The 22,024-nt window shown below is 43.5% G+C and overlaps 1 protein-coding gene across 1 annotated transcript in view; it reads left to right on the forward strand.

The window, feature by feature from the left end:
• PGBD5 (piggyBac transposable element derived 5) overlaps positions 1-22,024 on the forward strand; it is a 97,986-nt gene that overhangs the window by 56,916 nt on the left and 19,046 nt on the right. Inside the window, exons 4-5 of the mRNA XM_037895222.2 lie at positions 11,951-12,131; positions 18,520-18,717. Of these exons, the coding sequence (XP_037751150.2) occupies positions 11,951-12,131; positions 18,520-18,717 (379 nt within the window). The remainder of the gene's footprint in view (positions 1-11,950; positions 12,132-18,519; positions 18,718-22,024) is intronic.

Genomic DNA, 22,024 nt, shown 5'->3' on the forward strand with positions numbered 1-22,024 from the left:
TATTGCTGTTGAGGTGTTTTTTAAGCCAAGACTTTAAGTGCAGTTTTCTGGCTACAGTCCTGTGGTGGAAGGGTTTTCTTCTTTCTGAGAGCATTTGCTGACACTGTTTAAATCAAAACCCTAGACGTGCCTTTTGATTTCACTCTCTCTTGATTTCTCCCTCACCAACACTCTGGAATGCTTTATTTAACAGATTTGTGTAAATGTAAGTGATTAATAGGTCACTTAATAGTGCTAACTACACCCCCATCTGCTCACTGCAGACTGTTGGAACTACCAGAGCTGTCACTAGGCATTTTAGCACCCTGGGCGAGTGGAGCAAGCATATTTGTGCCCTCTAAGGGGTTTTTTAGATAATGAGTTAGAATATTAGAGTAATGATAATGCATTTATTTTTGCATATCAGTACAGTATGTAGACAATAAAAGCTACAATATGATACTTTTAGTTGCCACATTACTTTTCACACAATCGTTTAACATCCCTATAGTATCCTCTCACACCTAAGTGTGGAGGCAGAGGAACATATATTGCTGCCCCAAACGGTCTTTTGTCCTGTTCACCCCAGCACAGCCACTAGGATGATCATAGGCCAAGCTCAAGTACCAGGTACTTAGTTGGAACTACCAACTGTCTCGGAGGATGCCATTCTTCCTGGTGTCCACCAGAAAGAGTTTCCTTGTATAAAAGTCCTCTTTCTACAACAAGCCTGGATCGATTAGAAGAGCTGAGAGGCGGTGGGTTGCTCCGGGCCGCCGTCCAAGCTCTCTGGAGGCTTTCATCTGCTTCCTGTTCGGTCTGGAACTGTTCCCTTGATGCTGGAGACATTAGTTCCTCATTGGATTGTGGACCTAGGCTTGGTTCCTCTCGAAGCGATGTAGGGGATGGGGCTGTTTTCGATGACTGTGAACTGCTCTCCGCTGGTGCACTATGTTGGGGTTCAGGCTCCGGCTGAGCCTCTTCTGTAGGGTTATTGGCTGCTGCCTGTTTCGGGACTGGCTCTGTCTGGGTCTCTAGGACTGGATCCACTACTGCCGTTGCAGACGTTGGCATGGGGTCTGGGTCCATCACCTCTGACTGGGTCCTGGTAGAAGTTTCCGGAACAGAGCTAGGCAGGACGGCTTGCTTAGCCTGGCTGTGGGTGACCATTCCCACCCTCTTGGCTAGCTTCACATGATTGGCCAAGTCTTCCCCCAACAGCATGGAGATGGGATAATCATCATAGACTGCAAAAGTCCACGTTCCTGACTAGTCCTTGTACTGGACAGGCAACTTGGCTATAGGCAAATTGAAAGAGTTGGACTTGAAGGGTTTAATTGTCACTTGGATCTCTGGGTCGATTAAATTTGGGTCCACTAAGGAAGCATGGATAGCTAACACTTGTGCTCCGGTGTCCCTCATGCGGTGACCTTCTTCCCGCCCACACTCACAGGTTCCCTCTGCTCTGAGGGTATCTGGGAGGTATCTGGGCCTGAGGACCTCTGGTGTGATTCCGGTGCAATGAATTAATCTGTTGGGGTTCTTGGGGTAGTTGGCCTTCACATGCCCCGGCTCGTTACATTTAAAACATCGTCCAGCTGATGGGTCACTGGGACGAGGTGGGTTGCTGGAGAACGGTTTGGCAGGACAATAAAGTGTCTGGAGTATTTCTTGGTGTGTAGTTGGGGCCTTGGGCTGCCCCCGGTAGTAGGGTGTGGTCTGAGGGTGTCCCTTCTGGTATCTGCTCCAACTGCGTCCAGGGTTGTTCCTCTCTCCTCCCTCCACCCATTTTGTTCCGGCTTGCCCCGCCTCTCTGGTGGTCTGGGACTGCTCGTATCAATCAGCATAAGAAGCAAGACTTTCTGCTGAGTCCATTTCCTTATCCCATAAACACTGTTTTATTTCTTCCTTGGACATATTCAGGAATTGCTCCTGAGCTATCAAATCACACATTCCGTCAAAGCTAGTGACACCCCTTCCTTGGACCCATTTTTCTAACAGATCCTTCATCTGGTTTAGATAAGCCACATTACTTAGTCCAGGCCCTCTCTTAAGGGTTCGAAATTTTACTCTGTATGTTTCAGATGTAATTTGAAATTGCTTTAAAACCAAATCCTTGAACTTACTATAGTCAGAAGCCTCATCAATAGGCATCTTATAGAATACGTCCAGAGCTCTTCCAGTTAATTTCGCGACTAATGTGGTCATCTTGTGAGCTTCAGGAATTTTATGGAGAGTGCACAGTCTTTCAAAAGGTGAGAAAATATTCAGCAATATCACTGGATTCATCATACTGTGGACATAGTCGCTCCCGTTTGTGGATTGTTGGGGAAGGATCGTTAGGGTTATCCAGTAGATTCCGCTCAGCCCTTACCTTCTTCAACTCCAGTTTATGCTTCCTCTCTTTTTCCCTTGCCTCCATTTTTTTTTTCCTTTGCCTCCATAGCTCTCCTGGGGGCAGCCTCTTGGGTTTTTTCTTCTGTCTCTCTCGCTGCCTCCAGTTCTCTCCTGTGGGCAGCCTCTTTGGCTGTTCCTGCCTTGGGATCTGTCAAGTTTGCCTCTCTGTTTTTAACTAACTTTACACCCGAGAGTTAGAAATCAAACAAACAAACAAACAAAAAAACTTGGCTTGTCAAAAAAAATTTTTTTTTTGACAAGCCAAGGTTTTTTTTTTATTTGTTTGATTTTTAACTCTTGAGTGTAAAGTTAGTGAAAAACAGAGAGGCAAACTTGACAGAGCCCAAGGCAGGAACAGCCAAAGAGGCTGCCCACAGGAGAGAATTGGAGGTTCTCTCTCTATATATATAGTGCTGTAACCGGATACCTATGTTCTCGGATAGTGATTGTCAGCCTAAAGAAAAATCCTTAAAAAAAAAATCTAACACCTTTGTCTCCAGGCAAATAGACAGAAAACCCCTCTAGTTGCTTTTTGTAGGTAAAAAACAACAACTTCAGGTCTGTGAAGACTTGTGAATTTCCCTGCAGGAGGTTAACTACCCTGCCTTTAGGTAGAGAAAACTCCAGCTCACAAAAGACAATTCCCTTTTGTCTCTGCTCTGGCCCCCAAGCCTTTCAGCTTAAAACCTGCTTTCCAGCAGCCCAAAGGAAAAAAAAATTCCTTTTAAAATCTGTGCTTCTGGTTAAAAAAATCTCAAAATGATTTCAAGTTAATCCCACCGCTCTGCCATCATGTCAAGGTTCCTTCCCCACTCTGAACTCTAGGGTACAGATGTGGGGATCTGCATAAAAACCCCCCTAAGCTTATTTTTACCAGCTTAGGTTAAAACTTCCCCAAGGTACAAACTATTTTACCTTTTGCCCTTGGACTTTATTGCTGCCACCACCAAGCGTCTAACAAATATATAACAGGGAAAGAGCCCGCTTGGAAACATCTCCCCCTCCCCCCAATCCTCCCAAACCCTACACCCCCTTTCCTGGGGAAGGCTTGATAAAAATCCTCACCAATTTGCATAGGTGAACACAGACCCAAACCCTGGATCTTAAGAACAATGAAAAAGCAATCAGGTTCTTAAAAGAAGAATTTTAATTGAAGAAAAAGTAAAAGAATCACCTCTGTAAAATCAGGATGGTAAATACCTTACAGGGTAATCAGATTCAAAACATAGAGAATCCCTCTAGGCAAAACCTTAAGACACAAAAACAGGACTATCCATTCCATTCAGCACAACTTATTTTATCAGCCATTTAAACAAAACAGAATCTAACACATAGCTAACTAGATTGCTTATTAGCCCTTTACAGGAGTTATAAGCTGCATTCCTGCTCTGGTCCGGGCAAAAAAAAACCAACCATACAGACAGAGAGAACCCTTTCCCCCCCCCCCCAGCTTTGAAAGTATCTTGTCTCGTCATTGGTCATTTTGGTCAGGTGCCAGCGAGGTTATTTTTAGCTTCTTAACCCTTTACAGGTGAAAGGGTTTTTCCTCCGGCCAGGAGGGATTTAAAAGTGGTTAGCCTTCCCTTTATATTTATGACAGCTGTGGTGATTGTGAAATCAGATTATACTGTACTTCAGCATGAGAGAGTGCCAGTGCCATGGTTACAGTGATTGGATGAACATATCACTGAGGTGATGACCCCAATCCGTAAAGAGTGCCAGGAACAGACTAGCTGGGTCACAGCCCAGAATGCAACAAGCACAGGTCACAGTAGACATGCTAAAATAACGAGGAGTCCTTGTGGCACCTTAGAGACTAACAAATTTATTTGGGCTTAAGCTTTCATGGGTCAGAACCCACTTCATCAGATGCATGCTTCGCCAGTGCATATCTCGCCAGCAGCCCCAATCCAGATCTGCAGCCAATGCAGATTTCCCTATTGCTCTCTTCACCTGTATAGTAAATGGTTTGTATTATTGTCTGTTTGAACACAACTGAAAATTGTCCCTAGCCCAAAATTAGAGACCTTTTAAAAGAAAAGCCCAGTTGTGTTCGGCATCCAGGGCCAGTGCGCCATGAAGGTGTCAGTTCCCCAATGTGTGAGTGTACCTGGCTGGCCAGTTATTGGAGCATTATAACGATGGACCAGAGGGAGGCTCCTTATTCTGCTCTCTCTAACAAGGATTGACTGAGGCTGGGGCAGCAACAAGTAAGGGTAGGTCAGAGAAACGGGAAAACGCAGCTAAAGCAGGGAGCAGGACGTGTTTTATCCCTACTGACTATTGACGAAAAAGGCATGTTTTACTTGTGCAATGTTTACTTCTTTGTTTCTGCTGTGGCTTCCCCTAGCTGTAAATTGCAAGCAACCCAGGAATTCTTAATTTTTCCTCTCCGAACACTTCCTCCTAAGCACGGAAACCATTCTGTCTCCCCCCCAGCCCCGCATTTTTGCAAACAGGGCAGGTGGCTCATCCCATTGGGCTAACCGTTACCCTCTCTGCCACCATCTGGCAGCACCTCAACCCTGGCCTGAACTTCGGCTCCAACCCAAAATTTTGCTCCTCAGTCCCTCTCCTGTCCCTGCCTCCTGCTGTTTGACACCCCCCAACTACCCCCGGCTCAGTCAGTTTCCACCCCCTGGTCAGACCCTGCCCATTCCCCCCCGTTTTCCTCCCTTTAACTTTAATTCTCAGCAAGGGCAGCAGCTTTAGTAGATGTCACTGAGCAATGAGCATGCTCAGTAGGAGCCAAGCTGGCACTCAGCATCCTGCCTGCCTGCCATCCCACCAGGGTCTTAGTGCTGGGGAACCTGCCCCGGTTTTGGTCACTTGCCCCACGATCCAGCAGGGAGGGAAGCCCTGAGCACCCTGGGCTCTGGCCGGACACCACTGGGCCTGATCCTGCAAGGGTGGGGGCTGACACCACTGGGCCTTTGATCCTGTGTGCTGCCCCATTTTTACACTCCCGGTGGCTCTGTATCCTGGGCAGCTGCCCTGCTCAGGCCACCCTAGTTACTAAAGGATTCAAAACAGAGCAGTTGAAGCTTTTCATCATGCTAGGACACTTCAGGCTCTGTCATTCCTTTTGCTAGACGTCTCAAAGGGGATGACCAAGTACAAATGCCAGCTGAACTTGGTCAGTAACAACTTAAAGGAGGGGAGGGGGAAAAGTTATTAATAAGTAACATTTAGCTCACATATAGCACTTTTTTCTGTAGATCTCTAAGTGCTTTACCAATGCAGACAAATGTTTTTATTATCCCCATTTTACAGATAGGGAAACTGAGGCACTGAAGTTCAGTGGCTTGCTCAAGATCATACAGTGAGTCAGAGACAGGATGAGGGCCAGAAGCCAGGTCTTTCTGTGCCCAGGCTTGTGTTTTATTCACTGGATCATGCTGCCTCCCCAGGTCAGCATACGCCTTCCTCTCTCCACTGAAACCTCTCCATACAACCAGCACGTGTTCAGGGGATGCTGAGCCAGGCTTCCATACGTACCTGTAGAGTCCTGCTCTGTACTCTCACGGGGGCGGGGTGTGGGGATGCATACTGGGAGCTAGTGAACAGCCCATGACAGTCATAATCTTGTCTCCTCTTCATTACTTCTTCCATTGCTCTTTTCAGATGTCATGTATTTCATCTGAGAATTGTACCCTGGGGTGTTTCAATTCTGTACAAACGTGGAATTTGCAGCTTCACAGTAGCTTTACATTTGCCATCGGAGCTTTGTATATCAACAGAATCACTTATATTTAGCTTCTAGGGAACTTTACAGATCTGTCATAATGTAGCTTTTTGTCCTGGCTGTATATTTTTGCTCCCCAACTTCTAGTGAGACCCTGTGTATCCTTTGCATGAATGATTTTCCACAAGGTAAAATCATCAGCACAAGTGCTGGGGAACATTATTGGTCTATAGTGCTAATGTCTATTCCAAGATCCTAAAGCCGTGGTGGTGGCAGCGGCATCTCATCTCTCACGGTCTTTCTTTCCCCAGTAGCCTTTTAACAGTCTGCATTGTTTTCTCGGCCAAACATATTTGCTTGGGAATTTTTGAGGCCTGGTCTACATGGAAAAATTTGTTGACTTAGCTACATCACTGAGGGGTGTGAAAAATCCACGGAGGAGGGGGGGGTGGGTAGATTACCTAGCCAAAGGGAGAACCCCTCCCATCAGCGTGGGTAGTGGGCCACTATAGTGCTTCAATGTGTACATCTGAAGCTGTGCTCCTCTAGCATTTCAAATGTAGACAAGCCCCTGGTGACAATCAAGTGGCTGAATTCCCATTCTCTTGCCACCATGTGAAATGCCTCTCAAACTGTAATGTGTTTTCCAATAAATCTCTCATCAGGTGAGCCCAGCATTTCCAGAATGTGGTTGGGGGTTTTTTTTTTTTTTGGAGGTGGCAGGGGAAGGGGCTATTGGTTTTTGTACTAGATCAGCGTATTGCTCTGGCATCCGAGGGCTATGCTATTCCACAATATGCTGATTAATAGTCTATTCTGAGTCCATATGCACTCAAGTTCTATGGGATTAAATGTGTTCCTGAGTTTGCCATGAGCCATCTGTTTTTTTTCCAGATTTTGTTGGTTTCCCATTTCATTTCACTCACTGGCAGAACGTTCACTAGCAAAACAGTGTGTTTCATTTTCATTAATGGCCATCTGAAATTTCACTGATTCCAGATATATTAAGTCATTTAGTCCCTTGTGTTGGTTCTGTATTTGAGCTCCCATTTTTAACTGCTCATCATGGGAGAAATGAGTCTGAGAAAACGTCAAAGATTAAGAGAGAAAAAATTGTTTACCTCTAGCCCAGAGTCGTCCAACCCAGATGGGTTTCCTTTCTATATTACTAACCTATTATTACTATTAATTATTTGTATTGGAGTGCTCCACTGTGTTAGGATAAGAGACAATTCTTGCCCTGAAGAGCTTACAATCTAAGTAGACAAAACAAAAAAACAAGCACAGAGGTCAAGTGACTTGCCTAAAATCATGCAGCAGGTCAATAGCAGAGTTGCGACTAGAACACACCCCTCCTGCGTCTAGTGCCTCACCCACTAGATCCTGTTGCCTCCCCTGCCTTGATATTTCTTCAATTGTTATAGCATCTCACATTAGTTGTATGTGGGATTTTTCTACAATATAAAAGGTTATGTTAAATGCTGCTGTCCAGGTCTGATTCCACCTCTGGTCTATACAATTGGCTCAAACTCTTCATAATATTAAAAAACTGGAATATTTCCAGTACCCTTAAAAAATCTGTATTAAAGGAAATTGGGAAGGTGTACTGAAGAATTTGTATCACTTCACTATCACACAAAAATATCTCATAGAACAAGCTTCTCTCTCTCATTAAGCTGTAATTGATTTACCAGCTTTACTTTGAAAGAGGGAGGGAAAAAAACATGGGGTGAATTTATATTTCAAGGGCCAAGTTACAGGAGAATTAACTGTCTGTCCATTTGTTGATCAGGCAGCTAAAAAAAAAAAAGTTAGTTTTCCATCATATTTAAATTCTGTTTAGAGGTTTGTTAGATTTTTTTTTTAAAGCAGTGCCTTGTTTGCGTCATATTTTTTCTGATAACTGGCAGTTAGAATGCACAAATGCAAGGAGTCTCATTAAATATATTCTCAAGCTCAGTTCTTAGATCAGAAAGAAAGCCCATGAAGTTGGGCAGTTTCATTTGTGTGCATTTTTACTCAGAGAATGCTCCAGCAACTTTTTTCCATAGCCTCCCAAAAGATTCTCTCAGTTTCAATTAACCTTGGTCATTAACAACACTGCTTGCAGTTCTATAGCATCTTCACCTGAGGATCTCAAAGTGTATTCCAAATGTTAATTAAGCTAGGGTTTAAAAAAACAATCCACTCACCACTGTCAAGTGGGAGGGAAGTTTTCGGAGGCAATTTCTGCAGAATTTAAATTTTAATTGTTTCTAGCTCAGGGCTGAGAAAATAACCTTCAAAACATGAACCAAGACAGTGCTTTTTTCCTGAGACTTCACCCAGTTCCAGTGTCTCTGCTGCTGCTCATGGTTTTCCTGCGCAACAGCAAAGTGAAAGTAATGTGATTCTTAGTTTTACTGATGCTGTTCACAACCATATGGGCAGCAGTTTCACTGAGAAGAGTCATGCCAGGTTTACTCGGCTTACTAAAGCAGGCACCAGAGCTTTTCATGAGGGAAGAGGATATAAATAGTGGAGACTGGGAGAAAGGAAAAGAAGTGGAGCCTACCAAGTTCCCAAACAAATCTCAGGAGACTCTGGTGGGAGAAGGAAGACTAGAGAAAGCTCCTTCTCCCTTCCAGCAGCTGGGGGTACAATGGCTGCAGAAATAGACACTTTTAACAGCCGGTGGCTGCTCCTCAAGATGGAGATGGCTGTTGGACTATAGTCTCTGCAATAGACTGTGCTATGAAAAACTGCAGTGGTTAATTGTAATGGCAACTGATCCATAGCTACTGAAAAATGTCACACAGTAAAATGAATTTTCCAGAGACTTGAGAAATATCACTTCCACGGTCTTTGTAAGAGTGCCTGTGCTTTAGACTAGACTTGCTTCTGGAAATAGATTGACACACAAAGATAATGTAGTTTCCCATGGGAATGCATGGGTGTAACATTCTGCTGGGGTACCCACAGCCGTGTTACCTCTCTGCCTCCAGCAAGAGTGAGCTTTGCTGGTGATTAGACCGTGTGTGTCAGCTCCCTGCCACACTAATCTGTCTTTCTCCCCAGAAAACTCCTCAAGGCTTTCCTGGCCCAAACCTCACCTAGCAGGTAACAATCTGTGAATTCTAGCCTCTGAACTGTTCAGAGGTGTATCTTTGCAATGCACAGCCCCTGCCACTGTACATTTGCAGAAGATATTAAGTTTGCTGCTCTTTTAAAGAGTCAGTACATTACAGTTTATTAACTTAACTAGGGTATACACACCCCTTCCTTCAAACATAGCACTGACTTGGTTTAAAATAAAACAAGTGTATTAACAAAAGGACACATGTTAAGTGATACCAAATAGAAGGGATAAAGATAGAAATGGCTACAAACAAACAATAGTGAAAATACACTTTCTAATGGCTGAGACCTAACTTAACAAGCTACAGACTTTGTTCAAAGTAGCTTCCTCATCAATCGTACCTGTACAGCAATAGCTGATTACCTCTTAGCCAGGATCCCCACAGAGTCAAAGGCACCGGTTTTCCAGGTCTCCTCGGGTGAAAGGTAACCTAGAGGTTCACTCCCTCTCGTTATAGTCTTCTGAAATATATCCCCAGCTAAAGGTCCTTTTCCCTGCTGGCTGTGGGGTCCATGCTGCCTCTCCCCCACACACTCCACTGAGAATTTTTACAACGCAAATTATATCTTCCTGCAACATCAGATACAAATGAATAGCCCATTGAATATAGCCACACCTGGTTTCATCACCACCACCTTTGAAAAGTCTGTCTTTCCTGTGCTTTCCACTGCTGAGCAGAGTCTGCTGGGAACTGATTTCTGCCGGATATGCTTTTTTGAATTAAGTAAATGGCCCATATAAGTTTAGCAGTGGTGGAAGTGCTGGTGTGACAGCTTTCAAGACCGAAGGCCCCTGTTTACTGTAGGACCTCAGAGTTACGGACACCTCAGGAATGGAGGTTGTTCATAACTCTGAACAAGACACTGTGGGGTGCTCCTCGGGGTGAACTGCACAGAGCAAGGGCTCACAGCTCTGCAGGGCTGCCGGGCGAGTGAGGGTGGGGACAGGCAACTGATTCTAGCTCCCTGGCTGCAAAGGTGATGAGTGAGGCATCCTGGGGCACTGCAGTGTCAGTGGGCACTTGGTGCAGGCTGTGGCCCTTTAAGACTGAGCTGCTCCTCCAGAGTGTAACATGCAGGCAGGAGCTCGGGCTCCAGCTCCAGCAGCTTACACTCCAGGACAGGTTTCAGTAGCAGTTAAGGAAGTTTCTTTCCCTGGCTCTGAGCTTGCAGGTTTGTCCCCCTCCCAGCCCAGGGCAGGGAGGAGGAACAGTGTTTACTGCCTCCTACCTGTAAGTGGCTGCCCCGGGCCATGAGGGAGTAGGGGGGGAGAGTGGGGACCTGCAGCCCAGATGTGCCTATCTTTAAGATGCAATACAGGCACTGTATAGTATTTGAAAATTTTTTTTGTCTCTGCTGTTGCCTGATAGCTTACATCCATTGTTAGTTTTCCCCTAGTGCCCAACTAACGTGTCATAACCATTCCCAGAGTGACCATCTGCAGAGTGAGGCACTGGTCTGGCCTCTGTGCCATTTCAATCCTCCACCTCTCAACAAGCAGGCCAGTTGTGCTATACATACTTGTCCACTTGCAAATCGGATTAAGGTCATCAGCAACTCATTTAACCAGCGGCAAACCATTCCTGCCATTGCATATCCACTTAAATGGCCTTGTGTGGATGGTGACCGAGTATTATGAAGGACAGAAGGAACATTGCCTGGACAATGGTAGCTGTTAGCTTTAAGATGCTATGGCAGTAATATAGTATCCGTAAGGATTGCAGCCAGCTAGAAAGGAGCCAGATGCTTAAGACTGTTAAAGCCAGTTTAATGCACCCTTTTTCCCTTGTTCAGTCTGTTTTGATGGGTTGTCTCTAAGTCATGATCTGGACAAAAATGCTGAGAGTTAGGGTATGTCTGTCTACACTACCCACTGGATCGGCGGGCAGCAATCGATCCAGCAGGGGTCGATTTATCGCGTCTAGGCTAGACGCGATAAATCGATCCCCAAGCGCTCTCCCGTCAACTCCTGTACTCCACCGCTGCAAGAGGCACAGGCGGAGTCGATGGGGGAGCGGCAGCAGTCGACTCACTGCGGTGAAGACACCATGGTAAGTCGATCTAAGTACGTCGACTTCAGCTACGTTATTCATGTAGCTGAAGTTGCGTAACTTAGATCGACCCTTCCCTCCCCGCAGTATAGACCAGGGCTTAGAGTGATCCCTGAAGATTCCAGGTAGAACGTAGGGTTGGTATGTAAGGGCATCACTGGTTTGTACTGGAGAAAGTGTCATGCTGGCATCAGCATGGTCATGTCACCCTTTAGTGTCTGCTGCCAGAGAATATACAGCTGAACGCCATTACAGTAAAGCCAGCAGACAGATTCCTTCTGGTCATCTGGTAGAGGCCTGTGTTTTCGGAGCAGAAGGTCCCAAGTTCTCCCTTTACTGACAACAATGAAGTCTATGTAGGATCAACACAACATACAGTTTTCTTTAGGAGTCATGGTTTATTGCTGCCAGACAAATGCTTTTCCAGCTACATAATAGCAACAGCAACCTCAAGCAGCCCTTAATCTTAGGCATAGATCTGTATCTCCCAATAGCTGCCCCAGCAGAAAATTCCAGACCTGCCCCAGCTATTCCAAAGTCATTTAAAGGCAAACAGTCATAAAAGGTTATTAAGGGTTACATTTTAAACAGGTATCTACTGCCTTAATTTTTCAACTCCTCTCCAGTGAAAGCCAAGCAAGGGGTTTGGCAACTGCATTGCTCCTGCCGGACTCATTCTAACCACATTGCCTTGTCTTCTTGTTTCTACTTGCTCATTAAGATTTATGTCCATCTAAAAGAAGGAGGCGGTGCTGACGGACTGGATGCTTTGAAGAACAAGCCCCAACTCCACAGTATGGTGGCCAAGAGCCTTTGTCAGAATGCATCAGGAAAAAACTACATCATCTTCACTGGCCCTAGCATTACCAGCCTGAACCTTTTTGAAGAGTTTGAGAAGCAAGGTTTGTGACAGCTGATCCACTGACTGCTCATGCTGACAGGCTTGTGACTATCCTGCTGCCAGAAGTCAGCAAATAACCCAAAAGTGTTTTTGATTGAGGCTTTATCTCCTCGCATAGCCATGAGAAATCCTGAGGGTAACTTAGTCTGTTCATTACAAGGGGACCTGCAGAGGTTATTTAAGCTGATCTTGAGCTTTCCTTTGAGTCTTCATCATGTAGAAAGAAGGCTACTTAAAAAAAAAAAAGTCGGGGGGGGGGAGAATAGAGGGCTCTGATTTTTTCTCTCTTTTACCTTAGGAATTTAGACTCTGGTTATTCCTGGGTTTTTTTCCTGGAGGACTTCTTGGGGGTCTTCTATATGTGTGGGAGTTCTTACCTGTGAAAGGGGTGGGGGTGAGGGGGGGGATGTGCTGAGCCTTTAACTAAGGCAAGGTCTACCCCAGAAACTTTTGCCAGTATAATGTCAGGTGGGGAGCCATTTTATTTTTTAATGTACAAGCCCTATGGTAGAGACAGTTGATAGCAAAGCACTCTTTGCCCATACAAGCTGCACCTACACTAGAAGGGTTTGTCCATGTACCAGTACAGACATAGGTATAGACTAGAGTTAGACCCAAGTGCCCATTAATCCATGGTGTTAAATAGGTGTTGTACAAGTGATCTGAATTTCAGATGTGCTGAGCATTCACAGCTCCCATTGACTGCAGTTGTAGTCGTAGATGTTCCCACTCTGAAAATCAAACCCAAAGATTTTAAAACAGTTAGTGAACATCCACTCCCCCATGAACTGGTCAGCTTAAATTCTTTTCCAGTGATGCAACTTTTTCCACTAGTTCTCCAGTCACCAGGGTCTTCCCTTGTAAACAAGATTTGAATTTCTAGCATCAAGAAGAATTTCCTTTGTAGATAAACACTTAAGCCATTTCAGTTGAAATAAGGGATTACTAGATCCTTAGACCTAAAACTGAGACTTTTGGAAAATGATCCTTTGTGCTGACAGATTTGTGAAAGAGAAAGAAGGGGATAATATTCTCCATTTTGTCTCTGGAATCGCAGTAGAGGAGAATCCTGGCTACTGAACCACCACAGTATCTCTCTCTCACAGGTAACTCAGATTAGCTACAGTAATTAACTACTCACGGGCCTTGCACTGAAGAGAACTCAGATTACCAACTGTTAACAGGTAGCGGACACACTAAATGCCTTCTAGAGATTCAAAGTTAGGTACATTATCTGATCAAAAATGAAAACCCTATGCAGCGTTTTCAGTTCCTGGTTCATGTTTTGTTATGTGGCTCCATGCGATTTTGTGATCCATGACAACTGCTTCCTCTGCATTCCATTCACAAGCAGAAATGATCGTGGGTATTGAATTGGGAATTTAATTTTGGGAGACTCAGAGCAGATTTACTAGCTTTTTGGTAAGTAGCTTGAGTACTCCTTACAAAGCAGGTTGCAGTGGGGACATTAACACACTGTTTGTGTTAAACAGGGACATTGGGTTATTTGGCTTTTATGTTTTGGGTGATAAAGGCTAGCTCACTGGCTTGGCACGGCATATTGAATTGTAAGGCTTATGGGACACTCAGGGAAATCAGACCTTTGACATGTCACAACAGTGGTGAAGTCAATCAAGAGCCCTGGAGGAGATTGTGCATTCCGACCCTACCCACAGAGCCAAAGGTAATGTACTATAGTCAGCACTTGCTGTTACCCCGCAGCATTAGCTGTGAATTTGGAGCAGAGCAGAGATTTGCCAGTGGAAGGCCTAGCATCCCCCATAGAAAACAATTCTCCTGGTGTGTGCCAATTTCATGCATTCAGGCCGAACAGTGGCATCAGGTTGATCAGTGATCTGTTAGCCAGTAGTAATGCTTAGCTGGGGAATTAAAGCCACACAAGGATAAAATGCAACTAAGGATGAGAGCCTCATGAGAAAACCTGAGGAACCTGCTTCGCTATAGAGGATGAGAGCAACCTTGCAAAATTAAGACACATTCTTAACATATTGGATTAACTTTTGTTGTTCTAGGGAAATTATAGTTCCTGGGCTAGAGCTGAATGAATAGAGGTGGAGAAAAAAAAATTCACAGATATTTGAGTCAAAGGAATTTCCATTCATCCATCTTTGCAATGCTTTCATAGTTTTTTTAACATGGGCAGTGGGGAAAGATTTGAACCAAGACTTTTTAACAAAAAAAACAAAACAAAACTAGTTATTAGGCACCTTAGTAGTTGGGTGCCTGAACTGACACCTTAAAAGGGCCTGATTTTTCTGAAAGTGCTCGTCTCCTGTCCTCAAAGTCAGGGCCTTTAAGAGTCCCTTCCATTGGAATCCAGAGTATAGGTACCAATCAATCAAGAAACCACTGTTCACTTTTGGAAATCTTTGGTCAAGGCTTTTGTGGAGCCTTCACTATAAAATTACCTCCCCTCTCTCTGTTTCACAACTACAATGTTACTGTTCTGAAATTAGTAATAACCTTAATTGTATCACCACAAAGTGTTTCTGGAAATATAAAAGGATGTCTGCAACACTGAGTTCCGAAGAACTCACTAGGTTTCGACCATGGGCGTCTTCTGAAAAATAAGAACATCCTCTCTGACCGTTTCTATAAACGAGCTTGATGTAAGTCTATTTTATGCTCCATGGTCATAAAGGTAGATATATAATTTTCTGGTTTCCAAGTAGAAAAGGAACCAGGCACTGAAATGGCACAGGAAATGCAATTCTGCGAGGCGTTTCAGGTGTGACTGGAAGTAGAAATACCAGAAATGTTATATGAGAGCCTGCCCTGGTGAGATTCAAGCTCACTCATGAAGTTTAGATGCCTCTGTTTGTGAGCTGAACCACTGAGCTGCTTGAGATTCCCCATCTAAGCACAGACTTTGTGGGCTGCTTTTTTAGTTTGAAATAAAAATGACAGTTGGAATGGGCCCTGTATGAATGAAGCCCATACGTGCTGGAACTGGGGGTGCTGTGGGTGTTGCCGCACCCCCTGGTTTGAAGTGGTTTCCATCATAGTGAGGGTTTACAGTTGGGTTCAATGGCTCTCAGCACCCCCACTATAAAAATTGTTCCAGCATCCTCTTACATTTCCCTCTGAAGAAAGAATGTTACCATTAACTTATGAGTAAGGGCCCTACCAAATTCACAGTCCATTTTGATCAATTTGACAGAGTGTTTTTAAATTGATCAATTTCAAGTTTTCAGCTGTTTACATCTGAAATTTCACAACATTGTAACTGTGGCAGTCCCAACCCAAAAGGTACCTAGGTCTGACCTGCCCCATTTCTCCCCCACAGCAGCCCTGCAGGGGAAGGACAAGTCCCATCCCTCCCCAGGCCAGTGGAGACTCGTAGTTAGGAGGCTCCTGGCTCAGACGCTTTCAGCAGCAGGGGAAGATCAGATCCACCTCCACAAGCCGCCTCCAGCTGCAGGAACCTCCAGAGCTGCTGCCCTGTAGCAGGGGAAGGCACTCGGAGGTGGGTCTGATCTACCCCCGAGAGCGGCCATGCAGGGGAAGGACAAGTCCTGTCCCTCCCCAGCCCGGCGGGGACTTGCAGCAAGGGGGAGGTCAGATTTCACAGGGAAAGCCTTATTTCACAATCTGTGACATGTTTTTTCACAGCTGTGAAATTGGTGGGGCCCTACTTATGAGAGCAGGACTAGGGCCCATTCAATCAGACTTCTTCTGAATTCTGTAAAACTTCATTTTCTTCTGGACTTTAATAAAACATGTTAAGCATTTAATTAATTTTGGACCACACCATTGTGCCAGATGGGCTTAATTTTTATTGCTGCTATTACCATAGCAACTGGTTGTTTTAATTATAGCTTTTAAGAACCTTCACAAATTTCATACGCCGTCCTCTGCAAGTGGTGATAGTAAATCTGCAGCTACCATATTTGTCACCACTTTGTGTTATGTAAGGAGGTGCTTTATTATTTTTTCCTGAGAGATGTGCAAGATGGTTCCCATTCTCTTGTGGAAAGAGCAAAACAGCTGCTTGAGTCTTTTGCAAGCTTACGTGAGCTTAAGAAAAGGCTGCACTTAATTACCTCCCTCAGACCTCAGCAATCCTAAGAACAGTAATGTACTGGCTCGAGTGGCTGTGTACTGCTGCCCTCTGCTGAAGAGAATTAAAATGGCCATTCAGTGAGTCATAGACCCTATATTGTAACAGCTAAAGGAAATTCTTCTCTCGGTTAAGGGATTGTGGTTTTGGAGCAGGAGGATCAGTGTTCTAATCCTGCTGCTGCAGTGACATTCTCAATGGCACATAGTGACAACTAAAATCCTAGGTGGTCACAGACTTGTTAAAGAAAGTTTCAGATATGGTGGTAGTAAGAGGATTTTTAGCACATATTTTATGTATATCAGATGTATCCTTGTCCCACCTCAGTGTAGAGATCTCTCTCTTCAAATCCCTTCCAGCCATTTCTATTATTTGAAAGTCCAGTGGTTGAGAGATCAGAACTGGCAGACCACAGGATCCGTTAGACAGCTCCTCCCCTAAAATCAAATAGCTAAGTTGATGTGTTGGTTTTCCATTCTGACATTTAAAAAGCTCACATCTTCTAATCGAAGAGCCACTGCTCCATTCTTACTATTGGGACAACAGGAACAATTCTATTTTTATGTAAAAATGTAATACAGCTGTAATTTTTTTAAAAAAATTATATTTCTGTGGTCTCCCAGCCTGTGTTTTTCTGGTTTTATAAAGCACTGTTTGGGAAATCTCAAGAACCAGTTGCCAATTGTTTGCTGCTCTTTCAATCAATTCATGAGCACTGTTGATTATTTTGTATTACCATAGCACCTACGAGCCCTAGTGAAGGACCAGGACCCCACCGCACTAGGTGCTATACAAACAGAACCGCCTCCCCCACGAAAGACTGCCCCTGCTCCAAAGAGCGTACAGAATACCAGAACAACAAAGGCAGAAGACAGGTTTCAGAGTACAGCAGAGTAGTCTGTATCCGCAAAAAGAAAAGGAGTCTCTAAGGTGCCACAAGTCCTAACAAATTTATTTGAGCATAAGCTTTTGTGAGCTACAGCTCACTTCATCGGATACATGCATAGTATGTAACAGCCTCTATTCCCGTTGATCAAGTGATCTGATTTTTAATATTCTTTATTTGCTGAAGGAGGATAGTTCAATAAGTAGATTTTAGACTCTAAAATTTAGGTCAGTGTTCTCAGTTGACAGACCTAGTTTGTTTTACCTGAAATAGCAGCTTTGGGCTGCTGTAGTTTAAGTGGAATACACAAACCTAAGTGGATCAGTCTAAGTATAATATACACACAGATGTGTGTACTCTGATTCCCTCCATATAGTCAAAACAAAGCCTAGAGAGACAGTAAGAAGATTTGGATTTAAGATTTCCTGAATTTTGTAAAGCTCACATCAGGAAGAGGACATTGCTTCAGATTATAGAGTATCTCAATACTGAAAGATTTGACTCTTGACCAAAGCTAGATTTGATCCTTTAATCCAGTTGATCAGCTGTTTGATTTGGGGATTTCTTTGACTAAATTTCCTGTGCAGATTTTCTCTCTTCTGATAGCAAGAAATTCTATTACTATATGCTCTTTACATTAATCAGATGAATGGAAGATTTAACCCTCTGATATTTTTCTTATCACATACTCAACACAAGTCAGGCACTGTTGTTATTAATGTGCGTTAAATGATTTGGTTATTCTCACGTAGCTGCATTGATTGCTAGAGTGAGACGTGTGTCTGGGTTTCACAACATATGAATTTACTCATTAGTCCCTTTGTCATGGTTGAAGGAGGGTAGAATTGATGAGCTTTGACAAAATTGTACTGCTAGGAAATTGTCATCTGCTAGCACCAAAAGCTGTCAGCCACTAGGATTAAAGGCACCATGGGGGTCATTTCGGACAACTTAAGGAGGCCAAAGCCTTTTTTCCAATTTGTCAGCATCATTAAACATGGAAGAGAGCACGTCCTCTACTACTTTGTCCAGTCTAATGCTAAATGCCCCAAGCAATGTGACCTCCTCCCTGGGAGGAGATTTCACAACCTAATAGATCTCACTGTTGGGAAGTTCAGCTACTCAGGCTATATTCTCCCTTTTAGTTCGTTTTAATTAAACCCCTGTGTATCATATTAATCACCTGGAGAACTGGCTCTCTGGACTTGTGTATTGAATGCATTTCTTCCTGGAGCCTGAAAAAAAAGAGTAGTCCTGGATATCACAGGGAAATCCTCGGCCATTGGCCAACCTATGTATCTACTGGCTTAGTTTTAGGACCAGTTCTTCCTCCAGTCAAATAGGTCAGACAGCCCCACTGTCATTTCTGTCTAAACCTATAGGATTGTGTGGTGATGAGAATTTATTCTCTTTCATGTGCAGAAATTTATTGCTGCGGGTTGCTGAGTTCCAGGAAAAGTGACTGCACAGGCCTACCTCCATCAATGCTGCATAACCCAGAAGCTCCTCAGTCCAGAGGGCAGTACAGAATAAAGATGAAGGGAAACATGTCCCTGATCTGCTGGTACAACAAAGGGCATTTTCGTTTTCTCACTAATGCCTATTCTCCAGTTCAACAAGGTGAGCAGTCAGCAATATCACTCCAAGTACCGTGACCAAGTTTTTCAAAATAGGTGACAAGGCAAGATACGACACTTAGTAAGTTTGATAACGCCAGACAAGAAGCTTGATAATTATCCTAGATGATCATTAATGCTACAGTTTATTTCCATTGTGTTTGCTCTTGTCGGTAAAGTACTAGTTAATCTACATTAGCCCTGGCTAAAAGTGTTCTGTCTGCAACTGATATCTTCTCTGCATAAAGGTTAAAAAAGTTTACTAATGCTACCAGCCAATAGTTACTCCTTTAGCTGGCACAGTAGAGAGCTGTTCCTTTTTGGTGTTATACATATCCCAGCTGACCTGTGCTGGTGTAGAGAGTTGTAACGGAGGTTAAAATACTATATGTAACAAGGTGTCTCGTGGGATAATTGCATGATAAGTCTTTGTAAAGAGTAACTCCTAAATGCATAAAAAATTTTGGACCAATAAGAACCATACCAAGTATTAAAACTTTGACCAGATTCTACAATTAGTTTTTCCTATGGATTTAAAAGCCATTTGTCACATACAAATGGCTTTTGTCAAGAGTCTTCCCATTGCATACTCAACTGATGGTGCAGCTGCTAAAAAGAAAACCAGAACAGCCAAAGATATATTTCGGAGTAGTTTAGCTTGTGAGTAGTTTCTTGAAGACTCAGCTGAAATTGATCTTAATAGGGGAGGGGTTTTTTAAGGGACTCAAAGATCTTTAGGCATAGTATAGGTTTTGAAAAAATATTTACAAAATCCAACATGAAAGGACATTTTTAGAGAGTAGTTCGTCCGTTTAAAGTCTCTTGTAGTTCTATTATCCAAAGTGAGTAAAATACAAAAAGCAAAATTATAGTTGAAAGAATGTTAAATATTTACAAATTTAAGGTGCTACTGCTTACAAAAGGTAACTTGGTGCTTAACCCGCATTCTCAAAAACTTGCACAGAATTTAGGGTATTCAGGTGCCAGTCACAGTAGTTAAGGGTTGCATAGCCACACCATATGGCTAAATCTCACAGGAATTGGGGGTTCATTTATCAGAACTCACCACACATCCTAACCTTTATACAATGAGCTAGGGAACTGGTAACTACTTTGAATGCTATTATATGTCACAAGAGAACATTTATTTAACTAAAAAGAGAAGCAGATAACTTGAAAGGGTTGGTGTCTTAGGGCCTGATTCTAAAAACACACATGAGAAAGAAGTTACACATGAGTAGTTCGATTGAAACCCATGGAATTAAATAAAATTACTGTATATTTACAGACTCAGACTCCAAGACACCCTCAGTACAGAATTAGAGCCTTTCTAACAAGACCTTACATTTAAATTGAATTAAGTTCAACAAGCTAATTTATGGTCATTATTATCTTTGCTTTTTGCATATTTGGACAATGCAACTGGAGTAATTAAACCGAAGTCAAGTCAATGAGCATCACCTGGTTCTCATGCACTAGCACAAAGCTGCTGTCTTCGGCTACAATTACTAAAAACAAGTTTCAGAAAAGAAAAATCTATTTATAAAGCTTAACAGTCACCACCACCTTTACAAATAAACTGGTTGAATGTCCCTTTAACAGAAGCAGAGCAGACACAGGCAACAAATTTTATGCATGGGTGTGAAAATCTGCACATGTTTAGGACCCATCTCAGTGTAAAGTCTCACACTGGTACATAGATGAGGCCAGAACCTCAGCCAGTATAAACTCATGTAGTTACATTTACAGAACATGATCATGGTTTACAAAGTTTAGCCTGTATGGTATGCAAGATCTTTGAAGTACATATTCACCAAAATGCTTCACAGGGGTTCTTGATAAAGAACATTAAACGAATTCGCAAAAAGAAAAGGAGTACTTGTGGCACCTTAGAGACTAACCAATTTGAGCATAAGCTTTCGTGAGCTACAGCTCACTTCATCGGATGCATGAACGAATTGTAGCAGATTGAGAGAAAACAATGTGAGATATAGGCTAGGGAGAAAAGATAAAGGCTTCAGTTGAGATTTGAAAAAGGAGAGAGATTTAGTGAGACTGGCGGAGGGTCAGATTGCCAGGTGGTGTAAATTGGCATCTCTCTGTTGAAGTGAACGGAGCAATGCCAGTTTATGCCAACTAAGGATGTGGCCCAAGAAGTCTCTTCCCAATGTCAGGAGCACAGAAGAGAAGTCTTTCACACAAAGTGTGGCAAGACTGTAGCAAAGCCATTGGTGAGCACGTGGATTGAGTGGGGAAGGAAGAAGGGAGAGACAAGTCAGTGATGTAGACTGGAATAAGCAAATGGAAGGCAGCTTTGAACTGAAGCATGAGGTGAATGGGGGCCTGTGGAACAGTCTGAGAATGGAGCCATGGTGTCACAGCTTTTTGCCTGTAAAAGTAGGCAGCAGCTTACTACACCCAGGGGGACATGAGAAGGAAGTTGCTATAGTGAGGACAAGAACGAGTTGAGGCATGGATGAGGATTTCAGCAAAGGTGGAGGCAACAAGTAGTGACCTAGTTACTTACTTTACATAAAATAAAAACAGAGAAAGGGAATCTCACCTGTGTCCTGACTACAAACTCCACTCAAGTCTGTGGAGAGGCATTGCAGAGAAGTGCTCGTCAAAACCAATCTACGAATCCCATTTTTAGATGTAGCGTGTGAATTACGAAAGTTTTGAACCAGTTTGTCAGAATACATCCTCATGAATGCTAAAGACTGAAAGCCTTTCGTTTACAGTACTGCACAAATAAGTAACTTGCGTATTCTGCTTCAAACATTAAGTGTTGTCTCCACATTAAGAAACAAAACAAAATTCTGTTTTCTTAAACAAGTAGTTTAAGGGGAGAAGTTTAAAAATTTACTGTCTGTATTTTGGTCATGCCTATGTACTAAACAGTCCCAGCTCTGGAGAGCATACAACCTAAATAGACCAGACAGACAAACAGCGGGGGAAAGGGATAGAACACAAAACAGAGGGAACAGAGTGATGGGGTGCAAATGACATGTTAGTGCCACAATTTGTGGGGGGGGGGGGGGAGAGGTGGTGATTATGGGTGTAACTTTGGGTGGTGTTTAGGTATTTGGGGGGTTAACTAAACAGATAGATAAAGAGAGGAATCATTGAAGAGAGGGGGAAGGGGCAGGGGAGATGAAATTGAGGAATGTGGAAGGCAGAGGGAGTGAGGCTGAGGTGACCAGACCATGGGATGGGGCAGGAGGGGTTGGGGCAAACAGCCAATCAGTGCAGGGCAGAGAACGACCAGCGTCAAAACTGTGGAAGTAGCCCAGCACTCACTGTGAGGCTCC

Source organism: Chelonia mydas, chromosome 3 (assembly GCF_015237465.2).
Source record: "Chelonia mydas isolate rCheMyd1 chromosome 3, rCheMyd1.pri.v2, whole genome shotgun sequence".
In the NCBI taxonomy this organism is placed as follows: domain Eukaryota; kingdom Metazoa; phylum Chordata; order Testudines; family Cheloniidae; genus Chelonia; species Chelonia mydas.